The 20,066-nt window shown below is 32.9% G+C and overlaps 3 protein-coding genes across 3 annotated transcripts; 2 read left to right on the top strand and 1 right to left on the bottom strand.

The window, feature by feature from the left end:
• The first annotated feature begins 884 nt into the window (after positions 1 to 884).
• LOC101222238 (annexin D4) lies at positions 885 to 3,921 on the top strand. The gene is made up of 6 exons (XM_004142359.3): positions 885 to 1,026; positions 2,340 to 2,512; positions 2,609 to 2,833; positions 2,973 to 3,206; positions 3,312 to 3,383; positions 3,485 to 3,921. The coding sequence occupies exons 1-6, from the start codon at positions 984 to 986 to the stop codon at positions 3,692 to 3,694; spliced, it is 957 nt and encodes a 318-aa protein (XP_004142407.1). The 5' UTR covers positions 885 to 983; the 3' UTR covers positions 3,695 to 3,921.
• Positions 3,922 to 4,258: 337 nt separating this feature from the next.
• Positions 4,259 to 12,344, bottom strand: LOC101218695 (annexin A6). Its single transcript, XM_004142344.3, has 12 exons — positions 12,026 to 12,344; positions 11,787 to 11,932; positions 11,349 to 11,567; positions 10,564 to 10,776; positions 10,329 to 10,421; positions 9,917 to 10,109; positions 6,941 to 7,018; positions 6,653 to 6,798; positions 5,961 to 6,179; positions 5,391 to 5,603; positions 4,890 to 4,982; positions 4,259 to 4,687 (listed from the first exon to the last, which is right to left on the bottom strand). Exons 1-12 carry the CDS (start codon positions 12,099 to 12,101, stop codon positions 4,487 to 4,489), a joined length of 1,890 nt encoding a protein of 629 aa, XP_004142392.1. The 5' UTR covers positions 12,102 to 12,344; the 3' UTR covers positions 4,259 to 4,486.
• Positions 12,345 to 16,170: 3,826 nt separating this feature from the next.
• Positions 16,171 to 19,204, top strand: LOC101222714 (probable GTP-binding protein OBGM, mitochondrial). Its single transcript, XM_004142361.3, has 5 exons — positions 16,171 to 16,539; positions 16,649 to 16,757; positions 17,368 to 17,450; positions 17,573 to 17,635; positions 17,950 to 19,204. Exons 1-5 carry the CDS (start codon positions 16,405 to 16,407, stop codon positions 19,093 to 19,095), a joined length of 1,536 nt encoding a protein of 511 aa, XP_004142409.1. The 5' UTR covers positions 16,171 to 16,404; the 3' UTR covers positions 19,096 to 19,204.
• The last annotated feature ends 862 nt before the right edge of the window (positions 19,205 to 20,066 follow it).

Below are 20,066 nucleotides of genomic sequence, written 5' to 3' on the forward strand. Positions count from 1 at the left end.
ATAAATAACGTGATACATAATCAATAATGAGTATACTCATTCTAAGAAAATAGTATATTGGAAAGTTAGTGTACATTTGGAATATTATAATAATTCTTAAAATAATTGCTAGTCTATCAAATTTTTCTCTTTAAAAAGAAAAATATTATTATATATATTGAAAAATTATGTGGGTCAAAATGCAATTTGAGAAAATAATGGACGTTTTGTAATTTCTAACAAATTAAAGGGGTGTGTAAATAAACAAACGTTATGGCACGAATAGCAAAGTACCGTAAGCCTAAGGACTGAATAGCAAGAGAGGAAGTTGAGAGAGAGAAATATATGTTTATTGGAGACGTCATTTTTAAGTGTTTATTTTAAAAGCGTTTTTGTTTTTTCAACGGGTTTTTTTTATTAAAATATATATATATTTAAAGTTATAAGCGATTTTTTTCTTTAATTTTTAAGCTTAAGATCATTTATCACTTAATTAATAGTTTTCTCTTTCCCTCTCTTTCACAAAGTAACGCGTGCCATTACTTTTTCAAACTCAATTAACATATATCATAAACAATAAAGTCTATAACAATAATAAAACATATGAAAACTCAACTTTAATTAGTCAGATTTAATTTTCTTCAATTACTTATATTTAAATATATATTTTTTAATTTAATTTCAATTACTTATATATATTTCAATTACTTAGTTGATGGGAAAATAAGAAAGTTTAAGGTATTCACTTTGGAGAATTAAATGGTTAAAAATAAGAGTTTAATTGGGATCTTGGAAGAGTATTAAAAAGAAAATATTGGGATGTCATTAAGAAAGTGGTTTTAATTGTTATAAAACGAAAATATTAAAATTGTTAAGGAAATGACGAAAATGGGCATATTGAGTTTGTTTTATAACGTGGGAGGAATTACATTACCTGATCGCACTCTGCTTTCTTCTTCTTCTTCTTCTTCTACTTTTGCTTTCGTCTTCTCTCCGATTCAATAATGGCGGATTCTGCCGTCGAAGTTCTCACTCGAGCTCTCTCAGGTTAACTCCCCATTCCTTCTTCTTTCATTTTTCTCTCTTTGTTTTTGTTTTTGTTTTTTTGTTTTTCCCTTTTTTCTCCTCTTCATTACGTAGTTAATCGACATCTGTTTCTCCATCTTCATTTTTCTTCATTCTGAGTATGCATTTTAGTTTTCGCCGGAGAAGTACGATATCTGGCCTCTACGTCGCTGTCTATCTGCTTTCCTTACTCCGTCTCGCGAAAAGTTTCATCGTAAACTCTATGATCTTCGCCAGAGAAACACAACTTCCGGCGACGATCACAGTTTCTCTCTGTTCTCATACAGATAGTTTACGTTGAAATTTACTTGAATAATCGTTATCACTTTTATCCAATTTTGTGCTAAGATTTTCTATTTCTATTTATTGGATTTTTAGTTAAACTCACTCCAATTTACATGATAATGCAATCTTGATTTTGGAATCCATTTTCAGTTGAATTACCTTTATGCCCCTGCATACCTTTTTTGGGTTATAATAATATTACCACATTTTTGGTAAAACTGGATGTTTAATTCTTAGGAAAATTACTTTCCAGTCCTTAATCCCTAAAGTTTTTAAGAATTCATTTAAAGTTGATGTACTAAGGTTAGGCATAAGTGTGGTTCATTGATATTATTTGATTGATCAAAGACTAATTTGTTCTGTTTTTAGAAAACTAATTAATTAATCAGCTTTCTATTTAAGTTAATAATTTTATGTTGGACGTTGAGAAAATTTCACTGCTTTTTATGGGCATTCAACAAAATTATATTGCTTAAATTCGAATGGCTACCCCAATATGATATGTCTACAAATTTAATTGAGATACTTTTTCAATTGATATGATAGTTGATACCTATTGTAAGATCCTACTTACTAACAATTTTAAATCAAAATTTACATTTATAGAAATCTCCAATCAGCTACCTTACCTTTTTATAGTTGTTGTAAAATAATTTAGGTTTTAGCTGAATTTCTAAAAGAAATTATATTTCTAATTTCTTTTTTACTTTGATCTCATCTTGGAAAACTATTGTTAGACTTGGTATAGGTTGAATTTGATGAGCTTTGATACATAGGTAAAGATAACTACTCTTTTAAAATCGTCACAATTGTATGATATTAGGATGGTGACTTTGTTTTTTTGTTTTGACCCAAAAAGCCCCATACTCACTTATATACTATGGATAATGGATCTTTAGTACAATGTAGGATTTGGTTCTTAAAAATGAATAACATAGATAGAAATGTTAAAAGAAAATGTTTGGGAAGTGAGAATTTAAGAATGTTGAGAAATGTGAAATGAAAAACAGGGCATGGAATAAATGAAAACGCAATGATAGAGACATTGGGAAAATGGGATCATGAGGAGAAGAAATTGTTCAGAAAGAAAAGTAGCCATTTTTTCAGTGAAGATGAACGTTCCTTTGAGCGATGGGAAGAACATGGGATGAGACTTCTCAAGCATGAATTCATGCGCTTTAAGGTATCCTCTTTTTTCGATCTTTCAATAAGAATTTTGAAATAAAAGCTAAAGGTAATTTATATAAATATACATGTATTCTTGTTGTATTATATATAGAATGCTGTGGTTCTATGGACAACACATCCATGGGAAAGAGATGCTCGTTTGGTAAAGGAAGCATTGAGCAAAGGGCATCATGGCCAAAACATTAACATCTTAATAGAAGTGGCTTGTACTAGAACTTCTGATGAGCTTTTGGGTGCTAGGAAAGCTTACCATTCCCTCTTTGATCATTCCATTGAAGAAGACGTTGCCAGCCACCTCAATGGCCCTGAACGCAAGGTAAACTTCCTATTTACTTTTCACATTCCATCCAAAATTCGAGGCTAGAAATAGTATTTATACATAGTGTTAAAAAATAAAAGATTATATAGTTACCAAACGAGAATTGAGTGGTTGGTGTAACTTTGGAATATTGCAGCTTTTGGTAGCATTAATGAGTGCATATAGATACGAAGGACCAAAATATAAGGAGGAGATAGCAAAATCAGAAGCAAAAAAGTTTGCTCATTCAATTAAGGAAGCAAACAGCAAAAAAAGCAGCCTCATTGAAGACGAAGAGATTGTGAGAATACTCTCAACAAGAAGCAAACACTTTCTTCATGCTCTTCACAAACACTACAACGAAATCTCAGCAGGTCGCTCCATTGATGAGGTACCTAATTCTAATTAATGCTCTCTAATGATAAACTTATGGATGAACGAAATTAAAATGCTTGCTAAGGTTTGAGATTCCTTTTTTCTCTCTTTCTTTTGGCAGGATCTTCATGGTGACTTGAGGCTTCAAGAAGCGGTGTTATGCTTAACCAATCCTGTTAAGTATTTCACTCAGGTATCTAAATTCAACCCCTCTTGTGTTTTGCAATAAAAGCAAAGTTTTCTCATATTTGTTTCACTGATACTGAATAATGTCGTTTGTTATTATGTGGTTAGCTTCTGAATGTGTCATTAAAAGCCGACGCAGACAAGAAGATAAAAAAGGTATTGACTCGAATTGTCGTTACGAGAGCTGATAATGACATGAAGGAGATTAAAGTTGAGTTCAAAAAACAATTTGGAATATCATTGGCTGAGAAAATTGGGTCTGTTTGCAATGGTAGCTACAAAGATTTCTTAATCACTTTGCTGGCAAGATCAGATTAATTACTATAGTTGATATGAATAAAAAAATTTGAAAATTGCACTTTTTTTTTCGCTTAGGAGATCGAAATTTGCTGTGTTTACTTTCCATGTATGAGTTGGTCGTTTTTTCATGGTTCTCTTTTCCTTACGAGGCTGTGTTATTCTCCTTTGCCATAATAAATTTGAACACTGAAATTTGTTCATACATGTTCGTTCAATCATCATCATCATCATCATATATATATATCCTTTGTATTGTGCATTCTATATTTCATGGGCACAACATCATTTTAACCTTTTTTTAAAAACTCAAAATATACAACTATATAATATACCGAAGATTTGTGTTAACTTAAATTGGCATTAAGCTGTGATTCCGTATCATGGTTTGCCCTACGTTTCTTTTAGTCAAGAATACTAACAAGAAAACATTATATTACAACTTGATTGTAAATGTTTATTGTGAGAACCAAGTTTTTGAGTTGAGTTTTAAGGGCCTATTAGACCAACATGTAGTTCTTGAAGCAAGAAGTTTAAGAGTAGAAAATATGAGGAAAAAACAACTTAATGGAGAGAGCTTCAAAATTAGAGAAGCATAGAATAAGATAGCACAATGCAACTAAAGAAGTTTTCATATTCATACAAAACCAAAGGTCTGCAATACAAAACACTTATCACATATTATAGAGCAACATACAATAATTGAAAGCCGATTATAACAAAACTCATAATAGGATACTGATAAGGAGAATATATTATTGTTATTATTATTGGCAAGAAGCAACACACAAGGCTGAGTATTTAATCAGAAATTTAATTACCAAGAAGTGCAAGGATGAAACGCTTGTAGTCGCCAGAGGTCTCCTTGGACACAGCATCATCAAGGGTAACACTGTTTCTCTTGTGATAAGCCTCCTTTATCTGCCTCAAGTCTTTCTCAGCCCTCGATACCACCACTCGGGTTAACGCATCTTCATCGCTCTTCCCGACCCTCTTGATTGCATTTCGCACCACCTGAAAATTACCATTTTTTTCTCAAGGTTTCTTTGCTTGTTTTTGTTTTTGAAATTTTCTTTCAAGTCAAAAGGGTGTTTTAAGTACAATTTTTAAAAACCAAATAATAATCAAAGTGACCTAAATAACTAAACTAATGCATAAGTTGTGTGTATAGAAACAAACTTAAGCAGGAACATAAGGGTAGTTTGACGGAAGGTACCTTCTCGTAGTACTGGTAAGGGTCATCGATGCATTCAATGATAGTTCGCAATGCTTCTGTGAACTCTTTGCCTGCTTTATCACTGGACAATTGCTACAAGAAAGAACCACTTGTTTAGACTTTAAATATCATGTGGTTCAATTGTTTTAGAGGAAAAGTAAAGTGATACTATTTCTATCTTCCAACAATATAGCTCAACTACAAAGCTTTTAGTCTTAAGATTTCAAGGTAAATCAAAACTATCAGAACATGGTTTATCGCGCAATTCATTTTTCAATACATATAAGCCTTATGTCAAACTTACATATAGAACTCCACTCATTCTCCATGAACATAATTTTCTTATGGCATTGTCATTTGGAAAATCAACCAACATTTATGGAATTTTAGTGTTGGGAGGGAAGAGGAGAGGGGGCAGAAAAAGAAAGAACAAAAACAGAGTAGGAACAAAAATGATGCCAAAGGGTCAAAAATAGAATTGTTATGAGTTAAGTTGTGTACCTCAGAAATGGAAATACCGTAGGCATCTTTGTAGTGATTGAAAGTTGCAACCAGCTGTGGCCTACTCCTTGTGGTTAAGATCCTGACAACATCTTCATGATAGAAGGTTTTGTCTTTGATTGCACGCTCAAGTCTCTCCGCTTCTGATTTAGCGAGGCTTAGATCTACATCCGCTCCATTGTAACGGTATGCACTCACTAATCCAACCAACAGCTGCAACCATTTGGTTTCATCACTATTTTTGTAACTTCTTAATTATCCAACCTAATGCCAAACCGTGTCTACCTCACATGTTCAAAACATATTCTACTTGAAATTGTCCAAATTTTTCATTTTTCTATTTGAACATTTATTTATTGTTCTATTCGAAAATAAAAGTTTTTCTTTTTTTGAGTTCGAAGAGAAATTCATTGATACAGTGTCTATATATACACTATTTATTGTTTATTGTTAATTTTTAAAATACCCCATACTATTAAAATAAAATATGTATATGAAGTTAAATAATTTTTGAATTAAGAGATGAACAAAAGGGGTGGGGACTGTGTGGGTTAAGCTTAAGTTACGGACCGTGCGTAAATCGTCGTTGGTGCTGGCTGCAACATCTTCCTCTAAGGAACGCTTGTAGCGGTGCTGGTAAGCCCTCCTGACCCCCAATAGCTCCTCAGGAGAGTAGATGCAAGAAAGCTCGACCAGCACAGCAAAATCTTCCTTCGGCTTCCTTATGGCTATGTTGGCCAATACAGCATCTCTGTCCTCAGGATCCAGCATCCATCGGTACACAGCTCTCTGTTTCACCCACAAACAAATTAACTCTCGAACTACTGTAACCACCAAAACAAAAAGAATCGGACCGAATCGATCTTCTTGATGAAACTATACCAAACAAAAACCTAGAGTTAATTCTTCTTATTCTTTTTTTTTTTTTTTTTTTTTTTTTTTTTTTTTTTGCTTTATTTTTCAGCGAAAAAATTGTGGCGGACAACCAGGTAAGAGTCAATCATCGATGTGACAGAAACTGATATTGATGATACCGATAATCGACGTTGAGAACACATCACACATGTATGGTGATGATAATAAAGACGATGGGCCGATGAACAAGAAAGTAGAAAGAAAATAATGACGATGATCGACTTTTGAAAAAGACAGAAAAATGAGCAGGCTTGAACCGTAAAAGCTGGGGCTACTAAGGGTAACGGATGAAGTCGATGAACACAAGTATGATGCGGACGATTTAAAAAAAAAATGAAAATCAGAACCTCGAAGTGGCCAGAGATCTCCGATTCAAGGCGCTTGATAAGATCCTCTTGGAAAAGCTGTTCGTAAGCAATCCTGATATGCCTCCTCTGAATCGCATTTCTATGAGCAAGGATGGAAATAATGGCCTTCTCGTCGGATCCCCAGCCTATGAAGAAGAGAAAAGAGATTCAGAACCATAGCACACAACAATAGAAGAAATGGAAAAATAGGTAATGAAGGAAAGCAAATGAGTGATGAGTAAATCAAATGATAAGGGCTAAGGGAATGAATGGAATGGATTTGAATACCTTTGAAAGCGGTTCTGAGAGCTTCGGCGTCAACATTGGCAGAAGGAACGTCACGAGGAACAATCAAGGTAGCCATAGCTTCACCAATCTTCTTAGAGTTTCTCTTCCAGTTGAGTTGGCAGTACAAAATGCTTTCTTCCTCACTTGGCGTCTCTCCCGCTATTTATACTCCAATCCGGATTTTCCTCTTCTTTCGTTGCTGTCTTAATAATAATTCTCAAACTAAAATAAAGTAATAAATAAATACGTAAAATGATTTTTTTAAAATTTTAACTCACAACTTAAATAAATAAATAAATACGTAAAATAATTATTATTTTTTTATAATTTCATTCAAAATTTATTAATATTATAATCAAACAGATTTTGTGATCTTTACACATCTAATAAAAAATAGTAGTAGATCATTATTTGCATAAGAAATCATATGTCAGTGTTTGTGACATGGCTAAATCTTTGATTCTTTTTGGTGTTTGGAAGGTGAGAAAATTCAGAATATGAATGAAGAAAAATGACTCAATGCATTGTTCTTCCTTGACATTAACGCCAACCCCACATGGCTTCTCTTCATAATATATTGTTCTTTAATTTGTTGAGCTAATTTATTTTTAATTATCTATGTTCTTCGATCTTCCCAATGTCTTCTGGAATTTATGTTTCCCTGCCCTAATCTTTAGATTCATTAATAGAATAAATAATAATAATAATAATATTCCTTTTTTGATCTTCTTCACATGTTGGGTTAAATTACATTATCCTAACATATTTTACCAAAATATTCATTTTTTCATTACTCAATTGATATGAGTTTTTAATGGTTATTAGGGTTGAGTTAAGCTCGATTTAGCGTTTTATTTGGACTAATGGGTTGTTTTTAAGGCTCTTTGAAAAAAATACTCATATTTCTAACGAAAAATTTGCTATATTACAGCTTTGATTTTTTTTTACTAGTTGAATTTGAAATAAATTTACATGTAATATAAAGTCTTCAAGTGAAGACATTTTAATATTCAACTTTGTATTAATTTTAAATTTAAGTTCACGTTATATATAGTTGAACTTAAGATTTGATTTTAAAGGGGAAAAAAGAAATTAAAGTTAACATTATATATAAAATTTGAAAAAGAGAAACCAAACCCTTGAAAATGGTTTTGTTTAAGTTAATTGTAATGATGCCATTTGTCTGATTGTGATATTAGTCTGTAAAACGTTATTTGGAGTTTGTGTTTTGGGTATGATTTATTAATTAGTTGGCAATTTTGATTTTTATGTTAAAGAATCAATCAAAATGGGTTAGGTGTGTTGGTGATGGCAGCTTTTGAACAAATTACCATATATGATCTCTTCTTCCTTTTTTATGCTTTGTTGTTATATACACGTATTTTAATTCATATGAAATAATTAATATATGGCCCCAAACCAACGTTTCCTATAAAAACTTTATATCATAGGAAACATTTTCTTAATTTGAATGTATTCATTATTGTTTAATTAAAGAGACTTCAATTCATTTTCTTTTCTTGATTTTTCATATCTCTTCTTCCTTATTGTTGTTGCACAAAAGTCTTCCAAAATGAAATAAATGGGTCCATGTACAATAATATCAAGGGGCATAAGGGATCAAACTTTTCCATCTTTTGTATTTCAATAAACATTATTAACTATGATTTGTTGGGAGTTTTTGTAAGTGTAGCTTAGAGGTGAAGACACTCCTCATCTCAAGAGCTAACGTTTAAAGTCTCTATCATTATGTTTATAAATGTAATGCACTAAAAAGAATAATTTAAATTTTGAGTTTACTTTCTATTTTTATTTGGGTTAAGTTTTGAGTTTAAATGCAATTTAGTCTTAATTTAGTCTCTTGATTCAAAGGGTTACAAGTATAAATTTAGTCTCAATCTAGAGTTAATTTTAAATATTGGTTTCATAATTATTTTAGAGTAATTATTCAGCGATGGATAGAATAAAATGTAAATATAAGGATGTATAGATGAAATTGAAATAAAATTCAAACAAATAAAGCGAGAGCATAAAAAGTACAATATATTCTCTTAATTTTATGTTTGATTGTGTATGACAACTCGCGCGAGCACACAGATGTGTATAAATCTTCTAAATGCTACAATGAAAAAGATAGGGAGGGGGAAAAGAAATGTGGGTGAGGTGAACACTTGGGGGGAAGTGCTTTCTGAAAAAGCATTTCTGCAAAATTTGTCAGAGCTGCAATATATAATTAAAAACTACATAAAGCTTCTTTTTTTTTTAATTGAAAAAATCAATAAAGGACAGATAGAATTGCTTGATTGCTCTGCCCTTCTCCCCTTTTGAATCACACTCGAATCAAATTTGGCGGTGATAATTTTGACGGTGACCACAGCAAAAAGACATTAGAAGGACCCATTTTTGAATAAGGAAATCATTTCCTGAATCCACACCTATGTATCGGATAAATAAAGCAACCAAAAAAGAATTTGGCTTACATTTTGCTTTCCTTTCTTTTCAACCAAAGAAAAAACGTTTTACGTAAATAAAATTTGAAGCATTATTTGATTGAAAAACCTTTTTTTTTTTTCTCCTCACTTGGAAACACTTAATCCGAGTGGTTAAAAATATTGATTCTACTTAAAAACACTTTTATAAATCAGTTAGAGAATTAAGGCAAACAGGCCTATCCAATGTCACATTTATAGAGAAAGGAAATGGACATATAATCAAATAATGGCAGAGAGATAGAGGTGAATGAAAACAGAGGGAAAACAGGGGGTCTCAACAACAGAGATAAAGAACAACACACAACTTAGTTAATATAAATATGTCCTCATTACAAAACCAAGCATTCTTCAACAAACACAAGTCTCAAGAGCACAAAACAGCTTATTATTTAATAAACCAACTACTTACAAGCCGATTAAAACACTCATACGTAATATATATTATTGTGGGTTCAGAAGCAGTGCTTTTACTCAGTTTGGTTACCAAGAAGAGCAAGGATGAAGCGCTCATAGTCGCCAGAGGTCTCCTTCTTCACAGCATCATCAAGGGTAACACTGTTTCTCTTGTGATAAGCCTCCTTTATTTGCCTCAAGTCTTTCTCCGCCCTTGTCACCACCACGCGAGTCAATGCATCCTCATCGCTCTTCCCAACCTTCTTGATTGCATTTCGCACTACCTGTTTGTAATCATTTTTCCAAAAGAATATTAATCATCTCCGTATCGTTCGAACTATTGATCTCAGCTTCTTTTAAAATAGAGTTAAAGAAATCAAGATGGAAAGCTTTTTCAGATCTTCAGTGAGATTTCAATGCAGGCATTGGAATGGAGAATCACATCAAAATACGGACAAGAATCAAGTACATAATCTACTTTGATAAGAGTTTCAAATCATCACCTTCTCGTAGTATTTTACAGGGTCATTGATGCACCGAATCACAGTTTTAAGTGCTTCTGTGAACTCATTGGCATCACGATCTTGGCCCAATTGCTGCAACAGAGAAAAAAAAAGGATAACAGCTTAAAGCTCAAACACAATCCAGCTCCAAAGATATTCTGCTGTAAACTCTCTAGCTAAACTAATAAGCAATGTGGTGAACTATCCAATAGTAACTTTATCCTCAGCTTTATACCTTAGAAATAGAAATACCATTGGCATCTTTGTAGTGATTGAAAGTTGCAATCAGCTGTGCCTTACTCCTTGTGGTTAGGATCCTTATAACATCTTCATGATTGAAGGCTTTGTCTTTAACTGCACGCTCAAGTATCTCAGCTTCTGATTTGGCTAATTTTGCATCTATCTCTCCACCGTTGTAACGATATGCACTCACCAACCCCACCAACAGCTGCAATCATTAGGCATAAACCATCAATCAACAATTCACAAAACCTATCATCTTCATTCTTGAGTTTAAGTTTGTTCATGTAATTCTATTTACCTTGATATTCCCTTAACTAATGTATCATTAACTCTTAGTCTTGTGTCAGTAGAATATCTGTATTCAAGTTCCATCACTTCATTTTGGCCTCTTACAGTTTCAAATTCCCCCAATACATCAAACCTCTTAACTTTTTTTTTTTTTAATTTGTTTATTTCATATCATTTACTGGGTTTAGCCATGATTACAATTTCTTATCAGTTCAGAACGCGGGATAGAATCCATATATTAAATGGGAAGGAATATCCTCTCTCTTGGAGTACTGTTTCAGCTTAAATCATCGAACTCAGACATGATTGGTAAAATAAATTAATAAGATGAGAAGTTCTTTGTTCTTTAAAATAACTATAGCGATCTCAATCCCCAAATGAAAAGTTGATCTACAGCCCCAAGTTCATCGATCCAAGTTCAGATGATTAAGGAAATCGTGATCAATGGGAAATCGAATAAATAATATGGATAAGGGAAAAGTTACGGACCTTGCGAAAATCATCGTGAGTGTTGGCGGCAACATCTTCCTCTAATGATCGCTTGTACCGGTGTTGATACGCTCTTCTGACTCCCAAGAACTCTTCAGGAGAGTAAATGCAAGAAAATTCAACAAGTACTGCAAAATCTTCATTGGGCTTCCTTAAGGCGACGTGAGCCAACACAGCGTCTCTGTCCTCTGGATCTAGTATCCATCGGTATACAGCTCTCTGTTTCAACAACAAACAATCAAACTCTCATATTCTATAAAAAAAATCGTATAAACAAGAAAATCGGCCGATCTTCATATAGAAAAGGGCAGAGAATCCAATAGTTTCGATGATCGCGAACAAGAGAGCAGTAAGTGAGACCGATGAAAAAGACGACGATCTATAAAGACCAGAGCGTAATGAGGAAGAGTATGATGAAAAATGAATAGAAAGACTCACCTCAAGGTGGCCAGAGAGCTCAGATTCAAAGCGCTTAACAAGATCCTCCTCGAAAAGCTGTTCATAAGCAATCCTGATTTGCCTCCTCTGAGGTGCATTTCTGTAACCCAGGACGGCAACGATGGCCTTCTCATCAGTACCCCAGCCTGTAGAGAGAAAGAAGAAGAGATTCCGATTTATAAAGCCAAACTAAACATGATCCGATAAGAACAAAAACAACAACGGATGGATGAAATGACCTCGGAAAGCGGCTTTAATGGCTTCTGCATCAACATTTGGGGGAGGAACATCATGAGGAACAAGAAGGGTGGCCATAACTTGAAAGTTTAGATAGATTTATGAGTTGGGTATGTGCCGATTAAGGTGCGGAATGCTCTCACTCTGTATCTACCCTCGTCTTTAAATACTGAAAATGGTAAGCTTGTGTTTGAATTTTAGGAGCTCTGGTCTTGAAATCCACGCCCCCACCGGAGATTGCTCGACGTGGCCTACAACGCTACCTCCCCACTCATTTAGGATCGACTATGGCACTTTTATTTTATTTTTATTATTACACATACATCATATTCATGTTAACAAAATTCCATCAAACATAGCAATAAAAATAAAAATAACAAAACTTTTAAAAACAGATTTCATTATAAAGTTTCAAATTTTTGTTTGAGAAGATACGAAATTAACAATTATGAAGTAAACAGGATGATTAAAATAAATATTAAAAGTGAGGGAAATGATTAAACAAATAAAAAAGGGAAAGATTTGTGTTCCCGCTTCGTTTCAACAAAAAGACAAAAGGGAGTCGATAGCTATTGCTTGACCACGACGTCCAATTTCACTCAATTCTTTTACAAATTACCTTCATTCAATTTTATTTAATTCCTAAAATTTAATATATTACCTTTTGGTTTCATTTATTTCTCAGTTTCCATTTCAACTTTCATCTTAATTTTTTACTAAATATTCCATTTCTTTCCTGGTGTTAATATATACTTATTCATGTTCATCCATCGTTATTAAATTTAATTTTAATAATTTAATACATTATTATTTTATTATCTAATAATTGAAAGGTAACTTAAAAGATCGGTTTATTAGTGAAAACTCGGAAAATAAAATTGTGGAATGTTTAAAATATATAGAAATTAAAATAAAAGTTTGACCCATAACTCATATTATCAAACAACAAAAATTAAATTCAAATTTTATGACTAAGTCAGACATTTTGAAATGTAAAAATCGAGTGCAAAAGCTAAATCACAGATTTTCGATCGGTTTTTCAAAGTATTCTTATCTTCAACCAATGTCTACTGTTCGATCGATTTTGGTTGACCTACTCAATTTTTCGGTCTATCATGTTCACTTATATAAACTACACGTAAGTTAAAATATTTTAATTTTCAATTTTATTCTATGTAAAGTGTGTTTTAACTAATTGAGTTAATTAGCGTAAAAAAATCTCAACTATACTTTTCATGAATGGTAAAAACGTAACATCAAACGGGATGTTTTCTAGCTATTTGCTTTCGATGTATAATTTATACACTCTTAAATTGCTTTCGATTAACGATTGAATAGTTTAGTGATCGTTCTTATATATATATAAATAAGATTGCCCGATCACTTTTATGTTTTGTTTTATTTTCCCAGAAAAATTAAAGGATAAATGTTAGAGTTTGAAAATGGATCAAAGTGAAACTTTTGGATTATCTCAAAGAAGCAATACACATTAATAGAAGGAATATAGAAGCTATTTTTTTCTTTTTTAATTTCCAAACCAGAGTACACGTGCCACGTGGTGTAAGCTTTCCAAAGTAGGACGGTGTCGACATGTCGTCATGATGACTAGACGAGTTTGGTGTTTTTCTTAGTTGGAGCGTCGGAACTGTTGGCCGTCAACCATTTTTGCGCTGGACTTCCCTATTAGCATTCCTGCGGAGATTCGACGTCGTTTTACAGTTTTAATAATTCTCTACAGTAAGATTTAACCATATTAAATTATATAATTACAAAAATTATAAAAAAAATAAATATTTGACCAAATGTTTACCCAATGCAGTTTATCAAAATTTTATACTTTTGAACAAAAAAAATTCTTTATAATTTTTTGACATAATTGTAAAGAGCATATCCAAAAACATTAAAAGAAAAAAGAAATTTATGATAATAAGTTTTTTAAATTGCAAAAATAACAAATTTAAAAGTGGACATCCGTGTAATATATCTAATTGTTTGTTGTATTTACTATATTTGCAATATGTAAAAATGGTGTTATAGGCTGATTTGGATGTGGAAACACCGACCGTGTGAAATCCTTAATTTGAGGTAGACGAAGAAGAAGATGATGAATACGCTTCGAAAAAAACAAACAAACATCAGAGTATAAACAATGAATGAATAAATAAGAGGAATAGGTTGCTGATAAAAAAAGATGGAGGACGAGTAAAACATGTGAAGTGATTTTGGAATAAAAGAAAATTAATATATTTTCTCGAATTATTGTTGACACATAATGTAAATAGTTTCAGTTTTTTTCTATTTATGTAAATTATATTTTTTAATCCGAGGTAGTTTTCGTGTTTGTAATTAATGTTAATTTATTTTTAAATTGTAAAATGTTTATTTATAAATGTAAATATTATTTAATATTTTTCAACAAATATCCATCAAAATATACATGTTATCAATGGTTTTATAGAATTATTGTTAAATCAAAACTTCAATATTTGTTTAATCTACGTCAAGGTTTTAAATATGAGTTGTAATGTAATGTTAAATCCTCCTATTTTCATGACAATTAAGGAAACAAAATTAATAAACTTACTTAATTTTGATTAGTTTGTTTTGTTCTCTCATGCATCCTTCTTTGCTATGCTTTTTCTTCTCTCTTTATACTCATTAACAGTGAACTAAACGTATTAAAAGTAATAATGACAATATTGTTGATGAACTTACCAAAAGTGAAAACAAGGAGAAAAACGTTTACGCAACAAATTAATGTAAGGTTCAATCAGTGTGCTGTAGTTCACGAGTATGATGTTTCATCTATATATAATTTGTCGGTTCTCATTTTTTGTTTTGCTTCTTTTTAAAATGTATTTCAAGCAATAGTCATCGTAAAATGCATTATTGAATACACATAACCAATAAAAATAAAATTAAAGGTTCCATGTTTCGCCTTAAACTTAGGTAAAATATATCTACAAGTACAAACTAAGCTCATGTTGGCACCTCAAGTGGAAAGTATTGTAATTTTACAACGATTCAACAAAAACGATGTTATTAAAGTTAGCATATTCCAACTGCTAGACCATGTACTTATTCCTACGAGATTGCAAGATTGGGTTATCAATTGTGTCAACTTGAACATGTAACTTAATTTTTTTAGTATAATGGTGATATCTAAAGGCTTCAATCTTTACATATGTTAATTATTGATGTCGCGTTTCAAATAAAGCAAGTACTTCTCAAAGTAACCTTAACTCGATTGACATAACACTTGTATTTTTAACTTTTAGGATCGTAAAGTTTTGATTATTCCTGTCCCACTTATTTTCAAAAAGAAAATAAAGGAGTTTTGACGAATGCATTAATGTGACATGAAGTTGTATCAAATTTCCTCCATTATAGGTAAGGTCAGTTGGTATTTCTCTATTTTGAAATAAAATTCAATTTTCTACCGAGGATAGGTTTTGACATGATCTAACTATGTATTTTTTTCTCGTTTATGATTTATTCTTCATCTTTCCCCCTTTTCTCCAACACTACTTTCAAATTATCTCAACCCTACTCTGTGTACTATGCACTATACATAGTTTTTTTTTCCCTTGAAAAGGCTAAAGTAGTAATTAAAAGTATATGCTACTTTTAATACCAAAAAGAAAAAAAAATCTTTTAACGAGTTTAAGTTTGACAAAAATAAATGAAATTATTGTTTGATTCAGAAAACATGTACTATAATATTATAATGATTATGAATTCTACTACTTTTCATATATTTTCAAAATGTCTCATATATAATTATTATGATCGGTAATTGTAATAGATGATCATTTGAGAAATAATAATTAAGGATATAACAACATTTTAAAAAAATTGCAAATATAGCAAAACTATCGCTGATAGACTTGTATCACTCATAGACTCGTATGATTTATTGGTGATAGACTTTATCATTGATATAATTTGATAAATTTTGCTATATTTACAATTTTTTAAAAATGTTGTTATATGATTAATTATTTTGAATTTAATTGCTAAATTTGCAACTATACTACTACGATAATAGCACTGTCGAAATTAATTGGGCCTTGGGCTGGACTTGGTTCTAAACCTGAGGCCCAATCAGCTGTGACAACGCTAGCCCTAAAAGCTATTGTGTTTTGCTCAGCCACTGAAGCCACCGGCATTCTTCACTGGGCAAGCTCACGTCACTGCCCAAAACTACCACCCGCCATATTCCGCCGGCAGCCTGCTCGCATTCGAACATCTGGCATAGTTTGTTCTTGCGTCACTATTTGGTACTAAAGTTGTGTAGCTCTAGCCGGAGGAATTTGATTTAGTTTAAGCTCTGGGTTCCCAAATTATGAAGAGTGGGTGAGGAGTAAGAACTGGGAGGAACATGAGGTTCTTGTGTGTGAAAAGAGTTCTTCATTTAAGAGGCTTGAGAGAATCCTCGAGTTGTCCATGGCTTTTTTCTGCCATTTCTTACTACTCAGATACTCCCAAAAAGAAGTCCAAGCTTGCCCCTTTACAGGTTTTTCACCTGCTTCTCTTCTATATATATATATTTTGTTGATTACTTTTTCGCTAGTTAAATGCAAATTATTCTACTCATGTTTTGGGATTATTGTGATGCTATGTAGGAGAGGAGAATGATAGACAGGTTTAAGGTGTATGCTAAAGGAGGTGATGGTGGAAATGGTTGCCAAAGCATGCGGCGTAGTAGGCACGAACGCCACGGTCATCCTGATGGTACGTTTTATTTATGTATATCATTAACCAATTACTGGATATCTATCATTTTGGAATGATGCACAAGGTACGTTAAAACATTCCCTTACCGACTATTGCTAGGATTAGGAATGGTTTATTACAAGAATTAGTGACCACTGACATTATACTTATATGAATAAAATGTGCGACCAATACGTCATTTATCAAATTATGTAGGTCTAAATAGTAATTTGGTATTTATACTACCAACTTTGGTCCATCTTGGTCCTCTGCCTTCAAAACATGCATTTTGGTCCTGGTTCAAAGCAATCCTTTTGATTTCTTCGTTTTCATTTTTATTTCATTCTTAAGAAATCAAAATGATCTCCTTTTAAAATGGATATGCATGAAAATGAACTACAATTGAAAGTACGAGATCAAAATCAACCAAAAGTACACAAGCAAAGTGTAGCTTTGAAAGTACATGGGCTAGAGTAGTATTTAAACCAACTATCTCCTATACAAACAAATGCAGTTTTTATGTTCTTTCTTTTAAGTTTCTTAGCCACTGCTTTATTCAATTTTGGACAAAGTTTACTTTTTAGCTGTTGCATATATATACTGAATGCTTCCTTTCTAATTGATGCAGGTGGAGATGGTGGAAGAGGGGGCGACGTGATCCTGGAATGTTCCACTGCTCTATGGGACTTCAGCAGTTTGAATCATCATATTGTACGTTAGACTCTTCTTTATGCTCCTGCTAGAAACATATTGAAATTGAATGATAAACTATCCTTACAGTTATAGAATTACGATATGTACGAATATTTCTAATTTTCTATCATCTATTGCAGAATGCAAGTAAAGGAGGACATGGATCTTCAAAGAATAAGATTGGAACTAAGGGTGCAGATAAGGTCATCTATCTCCTGATCTGTATGTGTGCATTTTTGCTGCCTTTTTTTGTTTTGTAATTGATTATATTTTTCATTTAAACTGCAAATTTAGTTCCTAATTTTGGAGGCTATCTGTTCCATCTCTAAATCTTATAAAATTTCAATTGGTGTTCCTAAGTTTTGAATTATGATTGGCTATTAAAATTATTTGTAGTGCAAACAATATTTTATCTGTTGCTCATACTAATGAAAGGGGTAGTGCGAACTATATTTTTTCTGTTGGCTATTAAATTTTTTAGTATCCAACCCTACTGAGTTATGTATTTGAATGTTAGATTGTACGAGTACCAATTGGCACTGTCATTCATCTTGTGGAGGGTGAAGTTCCCAGTGTAGTCGAGCACCATTCTTCAACAGATTTAGACCCTTGGCAGATTCCTGGCACACTAGTTGATGATCTCTCTAGTCACCACAAGAATTCTTTTAAATTTTCAAACAGAGAAACAGAAGTAGAATCGGCATTTAAGACTACTCTCGTGACATGTAATGAGAGTAAAAATAATGTTAGAAATTCGTCGTTCAGGAGGGAAACTTCTGAAGTAGCATCAACCGATGAGATTTCTCAAGTTTCTGCATTTCCTGACAGTTCTATTCAAGATGAGTTTGGAGAAAGTGAAGAAATGATGTACAATGTTGCAGAATTGACTGAAGAAGGTCAACGAATTATCATTGCTCGAGGAGGGGAAGGTGGTTTGGGCAACGTTCACGAACACAAACTTTCAAAGAAGCCTAAATCCTCTGTGGGGCATGAAGATAAATCCATAGATTCTAACCTATCCGAAATCAACGAGTCTAACAGACGAACTGGTTCTCTTGGCAGCGAAGCTGTGCTTGTTTTAGAACTTAAAAGCATTGCCGACGTGGGTTTCGTTGGAATGCCAAATGCTGGGAAAAGTACTTTGCTTGGAGCCATTTCCAGAGCAAAACCAACAATTGGTCATTATGCATTCACAACCCTGAGGCCAAATTTGGGAAACCTGCATTATGATGACTTATCAATCACGGTAGCTGACATTCCAGGCCTTATAAAGGGTGCTCATGAAAATCGTGGACTCGGACACTCATTCTTGCGTCACATTGAACGTACAAGGGTCCTAGCGTATGTCCTAGACTTAGCTGCTGCTTTAGATGGTAGGAAAGGGATACCCCCATGGGAACAACTGAGAGATTTAGTTTATGAGCTTGAACGCCATCAGAGCGGGTTATCAGATCGGCCATCCTTAATAGTGGCTAACAAGATTGACGAAGAAGGGGCTGAGGAAGTGTATGAAGAGTTGAAGTCTAGAGTGCAAGGAGTTCCCATATTTCCCGTTTGTGCTGTTTTGGAAGAGGGCGTTGATGAGCTTAAAGCTGGTCTTAAGAGCCTTGTGAATGGAGATACGCCTAGTAGGCTTAAGATAGATGAAATCATTGTTCATTAGGTGTTTGAAATGTACGATTTCGTTCCATTTTTGTTGCGACTGATAGAACTTCAGAGATTATTGAAAGAGAATGAGTAGATATATATATGAAAGTTGTTCAGAGACCTCATGATTTTGTATAAATTAATTAAAAAGATAATGAATCTATTTATTATAAATAAAATTTTAAAATGCAATTGTAGTTGTTTGTAACATGGAGTTAGCCATGGTACTTTTAAATTTCTAATTTTGGATGTCTCAAGATCTTGAGAATCTTGCTTGTTGCGAGTGTGACCGGGGACAAACTAATGATATAAACAAGTTTGGATCCAACATTGGGGCCACCCTATAAAATCAATCACAACATTGTTATTTGATCCGACATATCTTTTGTAATTGCACATGGAAGTTGGTGGTGATTCAACTATTTTACAAAGATTTTTTTCGCTCTTCAAGAAGTTTGATATGATTTATCAAAGTTAGACAGAGATATAATGGTTTTGTTAGTTAATTGAAAGACTACGACTAAAAACCACACGTGAAAGTAATATATTTCAATATCTAAGATACGGATTGGTTAGTTTTGACTTTTGAGTTAAAAAAACAAAAAGAAAACATAGTTGTGTAAATACCAAATTAGGTTATTATCATGGGTGAGAATGAGGTAGAAAAATAAGAAAGGAAAAAAAAGGAAGATTAATTAGGAGAAAATAGAAAAATGGGATTTTTATTAGAGAGGGGGTTTCGATAAAGAGTTAAAGCGACGGGTGAGTTAAGGTGAACCACAAATTAAGTCTTGACGACTGGGTCCACAATCCCCGCCACCCCCCACTGGCCACTATCTCTTCAAATGTGAAATGAAACCCAAATGAAATTCCAAATTCAAATTCAGTTCCAACCAATCAGATTCAAGTATTTGATCACAGTCTTCCCAGCCACAACTTCAGATACGTTTTCTCACACGTGTCGTTTCTCTCGCTCAACTCCCCTTC

Source organism: Cucumis sativus, chromosome 5 (genome assembly GCF_000004075.3).
Source record: "Cucumis sativus cultivar 9930 chromosome 5, Cucumber_9930_V3, whole genome shotgun sequence".
NCBI lineage: Eukaryota > Viridiplantae > Streptophyta > Magnoliopsida > Cucurbitales > Cucurbitaceae > Cucumis > Cucumis sativus.

Bases quoted from the DNA above. Each gene is read 5' to 3' on its own strand.
- LOC101222238 (XM_004142359.3), top strand. From the start codon at position 984: ATGGCGGATTCTGCCGTCGAAGTTCTCACTCGAGCTCTCTCAG. The intron at 3,207-3,311 runs GTACCTAATTCT...TTCTTTTGGCAG, and splicing joins CAGGTCGCTCCATTGATGAG to GATCTTCATGGTGACTTGAG. The intron at 3,384-3,484 runs GTATCTAAATTC...TTATGTGGTTAG, and splicing joins CTGTTAAGTATTTCACTCAG to CTTCTGAATGTGTCATTAAA.
- LOC101218695 (XM_004142344.3), bottom strand. From the start codon at position 12,101: ATGGCCACCCTTCTTGTTCCTCATGATGTTCCTCCCCCAAATGTTGAT. The intron at 6,180-6,652 runs GTTCTGATTTTC...TGGGTGAAACAG, and splicing joins AGATCTCTGGCCACTTCGAG to AGAGCTGTGTACCGATGGAT. The intron at 4,688-4,889 runs GTACCTTCCGTC...GGTAATTTTCAG, and splicing joins CTTACCAGTACTACGAGAAG to GTGGTGCGAAATGCAATCAA.
- LOC101222714 (XM_004142361.3), top strand. From the start codon at position 16,405: ATGAGGTTCTTGTGTGTGAAAAGAGTTCTTCATTTAAGAGGCTTGAGA. The intron at 17,451-17,572 runs GTACGTTAGACT...CATCTATTGCAG, and splicing joins GCAGTTTGAATCATCATATT to AATGCAAGTAAAGGAGGACA. The intron at 17,636-17,949 runs GTCATCTATCTC...TTTGAATGTTAG, and splicing joins GAACTAAGGGTGCAGATAAG to ATTGTACGAGTACCAATTGG.